The sequence below is a fragment of the Thamnophis sirtalis genome, unplaced genomic scaffold (genome assembly GCF_051295495.1).
Source record: "Thamnophis sirtalis isolate CommonGarterSnake01/CBP01778 unplaced genomic scaffold, rThaSir2_p1.2 scaffold_10, whole genome shotgun sequence".
Taxonomy (NCBI): Eukaryota; Metazoa; Chordata; class Lepidosauria; order Squamata; family Natricidae; genus Thamnophis; species Thamnophis sirtalis.
Genome location: NW_028261390.1, coordinates 54,193,789 through 54,207,631, shown reverse-complemented (window position 1 = coordinate 54,207,631; position 13,843 = coordinate 54,193,789). Strand labels below are relative to the sequence as shown.

The window sequence follows — 13,843 nt, the reverse complement described above, 5'->3', positions numbered from 1 at the left end:
TACTTCCCCTCCCCCTCTACCACTCCTCTCTCCCGATCCACTCCCTCCCTTCCTTCTCACCCTCCCTCCCATCCTCTCTCCCGTCCCTCTCTACCCGTCTTTCTTCTATTCCACTCCTCCTCCCCTTGGTGTATTTCCACTATATGTCAGTGTACTTAACTTATCCTATTTTTACAGAGAAATTATAGAAAAACAGTATACATGTGAAGTCACATTACATTGAAATCTAACCTAGTATATATCCCTCCCTCCCCCACCCTCCTCCCCAACCCCCCAACCCCCTCCCCCCCGACTTCCCAGAGCCCGTACATGGTATAGATTTTTAACAAACACAGTCTAAAATATATTGAGAGAGAAAAATAAATAAAAAAGCCCAGTCTTTCTAAGAGAATTATAGCAATCTAAAAAAATAAAAGTGCTTTGTATATTTTTCTTCAGCTTCTGAAAGAAAAGCAGAATATACTGTATATCTAAAAAATAATGGTGTTCTACATTGAAGCCACTTTAAACCCAAAGGTGCCTTTCCGAAAGGCAACTGGACTTTCTTGTTTTTTACTTTGAAAATGTTTTGCTTCTCATCTATGAAGCTTCTTCAGGTCCCTTCTTCTTGATGAGAAGTGAAACATTTTCAGAGAAAAACCCAAGAAATCCAGTTGCCTTTTGGAAAAGAAAGCACCTTTGGGACAACCATGTTCTGGATGATTGAGAATCTCCATCGACATTAAGCCATTTTAAAGGATAAAGTCCCGTTAAAGTCCTGTTTATTTGTAGGAATTTATCTAAATTCTAAGATTAAAAAAAACAAGTAAACTTCTAATAATAGAATAACTGTAGTAAAAATTAGTAACATCCAGCCACCAATTGAATTATTTATCACATTCATTTATCAAATTAGAGGAAAAAATGGTCAGTCCAGCAAAACCCATGCATGAGAGATCCACCAAAAACAAATACATCTTTTCACCCTTATAGAAAAACCAAAAGAAACAAAAGAAGAAATCAAGTCAACACTTGGAAGATGAAGAATCTGAGCAAATGGAGGAACCTTTGAAACCTCTTCCACCTCCCCCAATTGACCAACAGCAGGTGGAGTTGCAAGTTCGCAGAAAAGCTGCTGAGAACAGAAGGCAGCCTGGAGAACCCATTCTAATCCCTGAATTAAGCTTGGTGGGGAGCATCACTCCGAATGAGGCTTGTCCTAGGTGAGCCGAATTAGCATAACATCAAAGTATCACTAGAATATAGTCACAATTAAAAGCAGTTAATTAAAAGGTAACGATGTGTAATTTTATTTTGGGGAAAGAGCCTGTGCTTTAGAACTTTTATAATTTTGTGGGGGGGGGGTTCGGGGTTAAAGATGTGAAAAATGGATTGCACACACTGCATAGAGTGAAGATTATCTTATTTTAAACGCATGTTTTAGTTATCAAAACCCTATGAAACATCTCAAAGACAAGACTGTCCGGACTTGATGGAAGTTAAGCAATATATAAAATGAATAAATTATTTTGATTGGTCATGCAGTCAGTCAGTTGTTTAGACAGGATTTGGCAATTTTTTCCACCTGTCAAGTCTTTTCCAAGGACATGAGATAAGCAGGTGTTCATGTTTGATAGTGTTAAATTGTCGCAGGATCTAAGCTGTTCCGAATAAAACTGTCTTTTGCAATTGATTGATCTTTATGTTGTCTGGGGTGTTTATAGTGTTCAAATGGTGTTCCAGTTGTTTTGTTTTTTACACTCAAGGTGCCTCTTACTATTGGTTCTACTTTTGCTTTCTTTTGGCACAATCATTATATTTCTATTTTGTTATCTTAATTCTTTCTCTTCTCTTCTTTATTATTATACATGTTTTATTTACTTGTTGTTAACCTGTTTGTAGAACTGAAGTTGCAAGACGTGAAGATGTGAAGAAAAGGTCTATCTTCTTAAAAATTCTTTTGAATTCCAAAGAGGTGTCTAGAACAGTTTCTCGACAGATGAGCTCAGACTTTAGAATTCATGTTGGACAGATTTTTAATGTGCAAATATTCAACTGGCCAGAGAGTTTAAAATTGCAGGTAAGTTATTGTGTTAAACACATAGAGAAACAGTAGAATGTAAATATTCTTATCAGTTCACCGACAAATGCACGCTCAACAAAACCGTGCCGACGAAACCGCGGCGAGAAAACCGCGAGTTCTAAATCACACCAACGAATGAGCGCAGAAGCGCACCAACAACAGCGCGCCGACAAAAGCGCACCTTCAACAAACAAGTAATAACCGCGAGTTCTAAACCTAACCCTAAACCTAAACCTAACCCTAACCCTGAACCTAATCCTAAACCTAACCCTGAACCTAACCCTGAACCTAACCCTTCCCTTAACTGAAATCACGCTTTGGTGGGCACGGTTTTGTCGCCGTTTTGTTGTGGGCGCTTGTATGACCTCACGGTTTTTCGCCGTAGTTTTGTCAGCGTGCTTTTGTCGTGCACGCATTTGTCGGGTCACGATTCTTATCTATGTCAAGAGTTCTGAAGAAATCCTAACTTCACTCGTTTAGATTTAGTTTCCACAGAGGAACTTGAGTAATTTATTTTATCCATGGATTTGAATGATAGAAGGTTCTTTTCATAGTGAAATTCTGTTCATGGACAAGGCTAACCTCACTTTCTTGTATGGGATATAGATGGCATGCTCAATTTTTCTTGCTTTTATTTTTATTTTTTTTGTACTTCTACACTACTTCGATGGCAGTTTGAACCACTATCTATTTCCAACAAAATTCTTCAAAACTTTCACCCCAACTAGTTATATATATGCAATGGTAAAGAGTTTGTAAAGCATAAATGTCAATACTTTCCTGTTAATTTAATAGCATTCCTTTGAACCGCTGGCGTTTCCTCCACAGTTGCTGATTTTGGAGTCCATGATCTAGTGGCTTTTGCATCTCAAGAGCTGGATTTTCAGACGAGAATCACTTTCTCTGCTTTCACTTATCAGGGAAAGGGAGCCCATCCAATTACCATTCTAGTATATCCCAAGCTAGAGCATATTTTTACAGTGTAGCCCTGATATTATGATACATAATGAGAGACAAGCAATTCTAACTTATGCCATCCTTCTCCAGTCTCTTGAAATGCATGTACTTATTAATGGCCATGAGAATATATTTGAAAAAAGGATGTAAATTAAATATAATTACCAAGCACTCAAAGTGATTAGGGTTTGGAATACTTTCTTCCCTTTATTACAGGTTTATGAAACAATTGGACATGGCAGTGCTAACTTGTTAATGGAAGTATTTGTGCCTATCCCGGAGACGACTGTCCTGACAGGAAGAGCTCCAATAGAAGAAATTGAATTCAGCAGTGACCATTGTGTAACACTGGACCATGAAGGAGTGGGCAGTGGTACAGAGATTGTTCCGTTTCTTATTTGTTCATGTTCAGAAGATTGTAAACCAGCTAACATAGTTGACAGAGTATGGCTTTAGTGCTAAGTTCAAATACTTATACAGTATGTCCATAGACTTAACTGTCATCTCGTAGGCAACTTGAGGTGTTCAGCTTCACAACCACCTTTGATAGCTCTCCAAAACCGTGACCCGTCAAAACCGTGTTCGACTAAACCACGCCCAATTAAACCACGTTTCTGACGTCATCAACAGGGCGACAACAGCCAGCGCAGAGAAAGAAGGGCACTTTAAATAGCGCTTTGAAAGCAAGCCGATTCAACTTAAGGTAAGGGTTAGGTTTAGGGTTAGTTAGGTTAAGGGTTAGGGTTAGGTTTAGGGTTAGGTTAAGGGTTAGGTTTAGGGTTAGGTTAAGGGTTAGGGTTAGGGTTAGGGTTAGGTTAAGGGTTAGGGTTAGGGTTAGGTTTAGGATTAGGTTTAGGGGGGTTAGGTTTAGGTTTAGGGGTTAATTTTAGGTTTAGGGTTTACAGCGTGCTTCTGTCTCCATGCTGTTGTCGCCCTGTTGATGACATCAGCGACGTGGTTTAGTCGGGCGTGGTTTAGTCGAGCGCGGTTTTGTGGGCGAACCCTCCAAAACTTGCTGAAAACTGGTTTCCTTCCTTCCCTCCTTCCTTCCTTCCTTCCTTCCTTCCTTCCTTCCTTCCTTCCTTCCTTCCTTCCTTCCTTCCTCCGTCCCTCCCTCCCTCCCTCCCTCCCTCCCTCCCTCCCTCCCTCTAAGGCAGTGGTTCCCAAACTTGGCAACTTTAAGACTTGTGGACTTCAACTCCCAGAATTCTCCAGCCAGCAGAGCAGAATTCTGGGAATTGAAGTCCACAAATCTTAAAGTTGCCAAGTTTGGGAACCACTGCTCTAAGGAAAAATACAATAGCATTAAAGACTATGCAAACCAAATATTTTTATTGGTTCAAAAGAACACAAACCGTGGTTGATTTGTCAGATCTGAGCAGAACTTTTTGACTTCTTCTTGCAGGGGTTCCATTTTCATTTGAAGCAGATGGTAGTAATAATATGATTTTAATGACTTCTGGTAAAGTGTCATGCAGTGTGTCCTGGGCAGTTGGAGCAAATGGGATACCACTGGTTCCTCCGGTGTCACAGAAGAACTCTGCTCTTTCAAGGTAGTCAACTTCAACAGAGTTCAATTCAACGTCCTCCATAAGCCCTTTCTTTCCTAGGGAGAGAAAAAAAAAAACCTCTGTCAGGCTTCATAATTTTTGGAATCATTGTTTTAGCCAGATGTTGAATTATATTTTAAGTTTTGTATGCATGTATCAGCTGACCATTATTGACTCTTGAACTACTCCGTACTGGCATTGTGTATTATTTAAAGTACAATGATATTTCATTGAATAAAAATACTTCAGATTTATTTTCTCTTTATTAACTTACCATGAGCTTGTTAAAGAATACACATCTTCAACAGTAGTGAGTCTTGTGAAATGATGTGATGTGATTGTAAAGCTGTGTGTAAATTTTATTTGAAACGGCAAATTAATGAACTTATACAAAATTGACAATCCGTAACTAGGATCACCAACATAGAGATTCTTTCATTTCTTTTTCTTTCTTCCAAAATATTTGGAAGACTTATTTTAACCAATTGTTTTTACTCTTATGTCAAAATTTCAGGTCCTTAAAAAAAGTGGATGCTATTACATCAATTGGCACATCTGGATTAACTGACATGAAGAAGTTAGCCAAGTGGGTGACTGAAACAAAACTTGATCCTAACGATCCAAGCAACGCAGCCCTGATGCAGTTTTTAAAAGTAAGAACTTTCTATCATTCATGATGCTGAACTTCCAGATATTTTTATCCTACATTTTCCCCAAGCCTCAGCTGAAAAGTTAGTGATGCAGGTTATTATAATTAATAGGCAGGTGATTCTTCCTTTTGGCATATTCCTTACACGTGTGCACAGATGGTTGTCTTGGATGCATTGAATGTTTCATTAGAAAATGGGTCTGGGCTTTGACCCTAATTCTTTATTCTGTAACACAGATGCAAATTCTAAAGTTGGAACACAAAGGCGGTTCCACCACAAATGCGCGCACAACAAAAGCGCGCCTGACTAAACCGCGGTGTCTAAACCGCGGTGACAAAACCGCGCGATGAATGAGCGACTAATTAGCCCTAAAGCGCGCCGACAAAAGCGCGCCGACAGAAGCGCGCTGTTATGTAACCCTAAACCTAACCCTAAACCTAACCCTAAACCTAACCCTAAACCCAACCCTAAACCTAACCCTAAACCTAACCCTAAACCTAAATGTAAATCTTACCTTAAATTAAATCGCGCTTCTGTCGGCGCGCTTTTGACATCACGGTTTTAGTGCCGCGGTGTTGTCGGCACGCTTATGATGTTCACGCTTTTGTCGGGTCACGCACAAAGGCAGGCCCAGATAGGTCACTGATTCCATCCCTGGAGGTTACTGGTATGATTTACCATTGTTGTTTTCTTCCTTCTTCCAGAGGACTTGTTATGATATTGCTAAAACATCTAATAACCTCAAGTTAGAAATTAGAAGATAAGTTGAACAAGGATCCAGGGGGTTAGCTTTATTGTTTATTTCTGTAAAAGTGTAGTGATTTTTTTACATGTAATGCAATTCCAGCTCCTCTTTTGTTAGGTGTGTTTCGTTTGAACAATTTATATCCTAGCTGTGTGTTTCAATCAATTTATATCCTAATTGTGTGTTCCAATCATGGGATCCATCTCATCAATACTCCCATATTGTATTTCCCTTCATGTACTAGAACTTCAACCTCTCCCTGTTGGTCCCTCTTATTACGAACATTGGTATACAGCAGTGGTGGGTTTCAAAACTTTGAAACTTTGCAACTTTAATAAGATTTGTATGCCGCCCACTCCCTAGAACCTACTCTGTGGGTGTGGCCTTCTTTGTGGGAGTGGCTTGCTGGCCATGTGACCAGGTGGGAGTGGCCTGCTGCCCATGTGACTGGGTGGGAGTGGCCAAGTTGATGTCACTGAATTCTTTGCCCCAATGGATGAACTACAATAGTATTAAAATAAGTACAAAAACAATAAAAGAGCTACTTACAGCAGAAAGATTACTGTTCTTGCCAGTCTTCAGTATCACTGACTTCAGTGAATGGGCTGCACAAAGAAGAGACACAGAAATGAACTCTTCATTGCCATAATTGGGATGAAACCAGCACACAAAACAATAAAGACAGCTACTTACAGAGGGAAGATTACTGCCTTGCTGGTCTTCTGCACCACCACCTCACCACCTTGCTCCAATAACCTGCACAAAGGAGAGACACAGAAAGCAAGACTTTACTATCTCAAGGATGAACCCAGCACAGATCACACCCTGCAATAAAGACAGCTACTTACAGAGGAAGGATCACTGGTTTCCTCACTGAGAGGAATGTTGGCCGTTGGCGCCTCGCTTTTAAACAGGTCGCCTCCAGCCCGCTCACTGATTGGCTGGACTCCAGTCTCCAGCCAATCAATGAGCGTCGGGCTGGGCTAGCCTAATTTAGTGGGGACAGGTGGGGGAGCAAGCAAGCTGGTACAGGACGGCAAGGGCGATATCAAGCGACAGGGCCGATGCCAGCGTTCCCGAAAGTTACTTACTTCCGGGTCCACCGACCAACTGGTTCGCATGAACCGGTGCAGACTGGTAGAAACCCACCACTGGGTCAATTCTAGTTTGTAATGCATTGTTTATGCAAGCTTGTGTAGGAACATTCGCTGCAAATAGTAGAAATGAGGAAAACACTCATGGAGAATAAAATGATTTTCAGTTGATAATTAACGTCTCTAAGTCCACATCACATAATTTCTTTAGTGTACTTACATTTTAGCACCATCACTTGTTGATATACAAGTAGAGATCCCCTCCCTTCTTTTTACTGGATGTTTCTGCAATTCTGTCTGCCCTCGGTATCTGAAACCCTGGGATATGCAGGCTGCTATAATCAATTGACTCATTTAGCCAGGTTATTTATTTATTTAGTGTATGGCAAATACATGGACTTATAGTAGTTCAAATATTAACGTCCAATCCACCCTGCCATTCAAGAACAGGGTGGTCTATGTTGAAAAAATCAGACATTGGGCCGATGTAAGCTTTTGATGGACTTTTGGACACAATGTGATGGATATTTTGTCGAGGAGCACAGCCACACTGAGGGGTAGAGACAAGACCCCACTTAAACAATGAGTCCTGGTAGATACCATGTTGGGTACGGATGCAGTTCAGAGTTGATCAATGTCATTTTGTTTAGCCATTGCCATGTATTTAGAGAGCCAGGAGTTCTACAAAGATGTTTGACTGCCAAATGTCATTAACTCAATTCTTCAATGCAGTCTGGCTGCCAATTGTTGCTTTAGTTGCTTTAGTTGTACTTGGCCACCAAAGAATGTTCTGTTCTGTTCTAGTCTATGCCACACCATGCCGTGATACTCTACTCCACTCTACTCCCCTCCAACTAATCTATTCTTTGTCACGTTGCTCACAGAATCACTGTGTGTGTGAATATACACATACATACATATACACAACTAAAAAACCTACTTACACTTTTCTTTAAGTATATAAGCCTTTTTGTTTTTCAGATTACTCCATGTGGTGATTCTTCCATCCCAGATTTCCTTCGACTGGAGCAATTGCAGCAAGAATTTAATTTTGTTTCTGATGAGGAATTTAATATGTCCAAAAGATTTTGGCTTCTTGAGCTCAGAAAGAATGAAGTAGCTGAATTTCAAAATTATAAATTTGTTCCTTTATTGGAAAGAGAGATCAGTGAAAAATTTTTGCAGGTAAGAAATCATTCTAAAAATTGTTATTAGAATTTATTGACAACAAAACTTCCCATCTTAGTTTCAGTTTTTTTGAGATCACTGCAACTTTAATTTAACAATTTTAGAAAATTTGCAAAGAAAACTTATGATATTATTTTAATCACAAAACTTCCAAGCTTGGAATGAGCAAATTTTTGAATAAAACTCTTCCAGAGCTAGATAGGACAGGGCCTTACAGTGGACTGGTGTCTAAATGGTGTTGTGTTTTACTAAATAGTTTTATGCATACTTTAAAAAAAATGAAGTGGGAGATAAGGGTAGAAAAAGAAAATATTAAATCTTTAACTTGCCAAACCCTTCAAATCTTCCCATTTAATAGAAGATGTTAAGACTCTAGAAAGAGTGCAGAGAAGAGAAATAAAGATGGTTATGGTACTGGAAAATAAATTGTATGATGAACTGGTTGCAGGAACTGGGTCCTTGAAGTCTAACAAAGAGAAGGACTAGGATTCATATGATAACAGTGTTTCAGTACTTGAGGGGCTGTCACAGAGAATAAAGACCTATTTTCCAAAGCACCCAAGGTAGGACAAGAATTAATAAGTGAAAGATCATAAAAGAGACACATAACAGCTTGCCTCCAGAAGTTGGTGGTTCTCCATCACTGGAGGTTTTCAAGAAGACATTGCACAAGCATTTGTCCAAAATGGTATAGGATCACCAGCTCAAGCAGGGTTTGGAGTAGAAAACCTCTAAGGCAGGGGTCCTCAAACTTTTTAAAAGTTTCCCCCCAAAAGACTGCAGATGAAACCAGTTTTTTCCTTAAACCTAAGACAAAGCCACTGGAATAAAAACCATCAAGGCATTGTGGGAAGTATTAGCATAAAGTACAGTGCCAGAAACCTCACAGAACCAGAAACCACAGAAAACAGTGCCAAGAAACTCAAGCCAGCCCTTCCCTCTTTTAAGAAAACCCCAGGCCAGGGGTCCTCAAACTTTTTAAACGGGCCAATTCACGCTCCTTCAGACTGTTGGGGGTCTGGACTGGCTAGGTGGGTGTGGCTAGGTGGCCATGTGACTGGATGGGCGTGGCTAGGTGGCCATGTGACTGGGTGGGCATGGCCAATTTAGCAGTTCATTTTGCCTTTGTCCTTCCTAAGCTGTACTTCCTTAGGAAACCCAAGGAATCTATTTATTTAATAAGACTCCCCCCAAGGGAAAAAGAGCACACGCTTTCTTGCCACTTGCCTAATTTCAGTACAACAGCAGTTTCAGGCTTCTTAAAATAGGCCATTAAAAAAAGGATAAAACAAACAGGATTTCCTTCAAAATAACTCCTGATTATATGTTTCAGAAGACCACACAATAAACCAGCCTGAGAACTGCACCAATTAAGACTGCAACTAAAAAACCCAAGATTTGGGAAAGAGAATCACATAAAATCCATTAGCATTGCATTTCTCCGAATGCACCTTATATCTTTATTTTATGTATTTTAAATTGATTTCTGATGCATTTAATTTATGGGATTATCTTTTATTACTATTTCCAGCAATATTAATCTGCATTTCTTACTTTATTTAAAATGAACAGATTTCAAATTATATAAATCCCATTGAGATAGTCTGTAGCCAAACACAACCCCCACCAATGCGCTTTCTCTTTCACACACCAATCTGCTTTAAAAGGTAAACATTATATATAAAGTAAATGTTACAGGCAATACCTTAATGCTAATTAAATCTAAAAGAGGCCAGATCAGGAGGACTGATCAGAAAGTGACTCCTTGATAACTAAGGACAGGTCCACCTGAAGTTGCATTTAGAATTGGAGGGGTGACAGAGAAAGAAAAGAAAAGCTCTTAAGTTAAATAGGCTTACTCTGATAATTACACAGCTAATCAATTTAGGTCAGGGAACACAGGCTATGAAACAACAACAACAACAACAAAAACCTCCCCCAGGTTGCTGCTTCTGAATTAAAGCAATTAAGCAGGGAAGTCAGACTGTGAAAGATCCTTAGCAGAATGTTCACCTTTGCAACCAATTAACCAACCACACACACCAGTGATGTGCGGTGAGGTTTATGGCTGGTGAGGCACTAACGGGTTTCACACTTTTTTAGACTTGTGGACTTCAACTCCCAGAATTCCACAGCCAGGCATGCTCAGTTCCAATTTAAAGCGACAGCATTTGTTTTTCTCCTTTACAAAAAAGTTTTCCATCATTCTTTTTCTTCTCCCCCCCTTCCTCCCTCTCTCCCACCCTCCCCCCTCTCTCAAACAGACACATGCACACAGAGAAGTTGGATCCCTCTCTCACTCACTCAATCTCAAACAAGCACAGAAGTTGGATTGGATATATTTTCCAATGGCTTGAAAGCAGCTCCTCTGCCACCCCCCCATTCCCCTGCTGCCTTCCAATCTGACCCTTTGATTGCAGGTGGAGCCACATTGCCTTTTCAAACTTGTAATCAGTGAAGCTGGGCTTATATACTTTTATCCAGGTGTGTGTGTGTGTGTGTGTGTGTGTGTGTGTGTGTGTGTGAAAGCAACATAGCTCTGCATGCAATCACATACCCTTTCCAGCTGTTTCAGAGAGGATTTCAACTCTGCTCTTGCCTGCCATCATGAAAAGAAAAAAAATGTAAAAGGAAAAAGACAAGAGCTGAAAGCTGAGCTAGTTGCTGACAGAGTCACCGTGTGGATGACTCTGCTTAACTGTTTAAAAAAGCCTCTAAAAAAGCCGACAAAAAAAAAGCCGACAGGAGGAGGCAGGAGAATGACGTGCCTCATCTACATCAGGATTTTCAGCTTTTAACCCTTCCTTGCTTAGCTCTGCTGGAGTGATCATAAAGTCAGACTAGATGAGGCACCTCATTCTCCCGCCTCCTCCTGTCATTTTTTAGAGGCTTTTTTAAACAGTGAAGCACTAAGCAGAGTCATCCACTGTGACTATGGCAGCAACTAGCTCAGCCTTTTTCCTTTTACATTTTCTTTTCTTTTCATGAGGACAATGGTGAGGCTCTGCCTCCCCTGCCTCTTCTGACTGCACGCCTCTGACACGCACACAGAGAAGACGAATCCAAAGTCAGAGAAGGGACCTTTACAATTCTCCCAGACCAGAAACAAAGCTCCCAGAGCTGGAGAGCTACACTTGCAGTAGAATAGGAAGAAAAACTTCACTTTTAAAAATACATGGAGAAACCCCCTCCTCCTCTCCCTGTGGCTGCTTCTGAACTAAAAAAGCTAGCAATTGAGCAGGGAAGCTAGAGTGGGAGAGATCAAATGCCCCCTTTTGCTTCCTTCCTTTCCAGCAAGCCGCAGTTTGCAGGCTCTGAAATTTACCTTTACTTTCTGCCTTTGTCCGCTTTCCAGCTAAGGAATGCTGCTTCTTTTGCTGCCTCCCCACAAAAAGAACTTCTCTTTCTTTCTCCTTCCTTCCTTCCTTCCTTCTCTTCTTCCTTCCTACCTTCCCTGTTTGCCTCCTTCTCATTTGCATCTCCTTCCAGAGTTTGGCAATGCTGCCGGCTGTGACTTTCCCATGTGGGTGGGGAGAGGGCGGTCCTAGTGAAAGGGAAGCCACACAGACTGCAATGCTGGGCCTTTTTGGCCTTCCCAGCCCCCAGAAGCATCTGCCAGCCAAAAATGGCTGCGTTTTGGCCTCCCCCTTGTCTCCAGTAGCTCTCTGTCTTACCTTCCACTTCCAGCTCGCAAAAGTAAACCCTATGCTCGGCGGAAGGGTGTGGACCCCCAGGTGGGTGGGCAATGTGGGCGGGGCAGCCTCGTGGTCCTGTGCGGGCCAGTTTAATGGTTTCAGTGGGGGGTATCCAGCCCGCAAGCTGTAGTTTGAGGACCCTCTAAGATACCATCCAACAGTGTTATTTTATGTTCATATGTTCTATGTTTATAGATAAATGTATTGGATAGTCCCAGTTAATAACAGTTACAGCTGAACCTGTGATATGAATTCAGGCATTATCTCCAATATTGGAGTCATTTCATTTCATTTCATTTATTAAATTTATAGGCCGCCCAATCCCGGAGGACTCCGGGCGGCTTACAACGAAAGAAGAAAAACAGAAAAGCAAAATAAGTAAAAAAAATAGTTTAAAATTCACAACACACATACATTCTAATCGGGGCTGGACCTTAACACTAAGGTCAACAGCCCCAGGCCTGCCGGAACAGCCAGGTTTTAACGGCTTTCCTGAAGGCCATGAGAGTGGGTAAGGTCGAGAGCTCTGGGGGTAGCTGATTCCACAGGGTCGGAGCAGCCACAGAGAAGGCTCTCCTCCGGGGGCCCGCCAGCCGACACTGACTGGTTGATGGTATCCGAAGGAGGCCCACCCTGTGGGATCTTATCGGCCGTTGGGAGGTGTATGGCAGTAGGCGGTCTCGTAGATAGGCTGGTCCTAAGCCATGTAGGGCTTTAAAGGTAATAACCAACACCAGCCAAGTCCTTAATTCTCATTTTCAATCATTTTAAACCCAGAGCTCAAGATGTTCTTAAGTTTTTCTCCTTTTAAGCTACTGTAGAATGTCTAAAAACTTTATTTTACTTGGCAGGGGAAAGGGATGATGAGCTTGCAGCTTTTGGTTTTTCTTCTGAACTGATTTTCTTCTGATGGCTTTTTAATACCTACTGGCAGGAGAAAGCTGAAGGAGAAGAAAAGACAACACAATATGTGTTTTTGAAAGACAGAGGTCTAAAGGGCTTTCATTGATATAAGTCATGGTGGTGACTCTTTTTCAGGACTATGAGAAAAGATTGCAGAAGAAGGATGCCATTGATACTAAGGATTATTCAGATGACCACAGAGCAATTGTTGCAAAGTACATGGAAAAGGTAGGGTTTTTAAATGTAGTTAATAAATACATATGCAAAATATACTTGGAAATATTTTGGAAAAATTCTAGACTTAATCATAACCCTAAGTAATTGGAAGTATCATAATTGATGGCAAGATGGATGGTGTATACATTTAATAAATAGGTAAAAATATTTGGAAATATTTTGTGTATATCTCTCAAAATATGTGATAAATCTTTATGAGTTGTAAAACAACAAGATGTGTATTGAATCAAACCATTTTACTAAATATTAAAAATACATTCAATGTTAATTTATAATAGAAATAAATAATGCAAATATTTCCTGTAAATTATCTCTGCCACTTCATTGCCTATGTCACCATATTCTGAGGTCTAAGGAAACCAGGGAAGTTAAAGGCCAAATTATAAAAACACTTTTGCATCTCAAGCATGTTTTTTCTTGTTTTGTTTTAATGCAAGATATATGGACTAAGAACAGCAGTGTGGATTTTCTCTTCGAGGACAAAAAGAATAAGTCTGTAATGGCTCCTCTCCTAACTTGAGAAAGTAAAGACTCTTGAAACGGATTATTTCAAAAGGAACCTTTAATCAAGCAGGATGGAAACCATTAGAAGGAAAACAGCATCTGAAAACCTTTAGGCCATGCAAATGGGATTAAGCTGATAATGACCCCTCCCCTTTGTTTGAATGCAGATTCTGACCAATACACAAGTGTGAAGATGCTTCCTTAACTCTTCTGCTCTGGGAGTCAATAAAACACACGTTCCCATGGCTATCTCTAGTT

The 13,843-nt window shown here is 40.6% G+C and overlaps 1 protein-coding gene across 3 annotated transcripts in view; it reads left to right on the top strand.

The window, feature by feature from the left end:
* The window catches only part of CC2D2A (coiled-coil and C2 domain containing 2A), a 93,182-nt gene that overhangs the window by 40,123 nt on the left and 39,216 nt on the right, over positions 1-13,843 (top strand). For all 3 annotated transcript variants that reach the window (XM_087724630.1, XM_087724631.1, XM_087724629.1), the window contains 7 exons: positions 973-1,202; positions 1,882-2,059; positions 3,236-3,392; positions 4,425-4,572; positions 5,084-5,222; positions 8,040-8,243; positions 12,980-13,072. In XM_087724630.1, the coding sequence (XP_087580756.1) occupies positions 973-1,202; positions 1,882-2,059; positions 3,236-3,392; positions 4,425-4,572; positions 5,084-5,222; positions 8,040-8,243; positions 12,980-13,072 (1,149 nt within the window). The remainder of the gene's footprint in view (positions 1-972; positions 1,203-1,881; positions 2,060-3,235; positions 3,393-4,424; positions 4,573-5,083; positions 5,223-8,039; positions 8,244-12,979; positions 13,073-13,843) is intronic.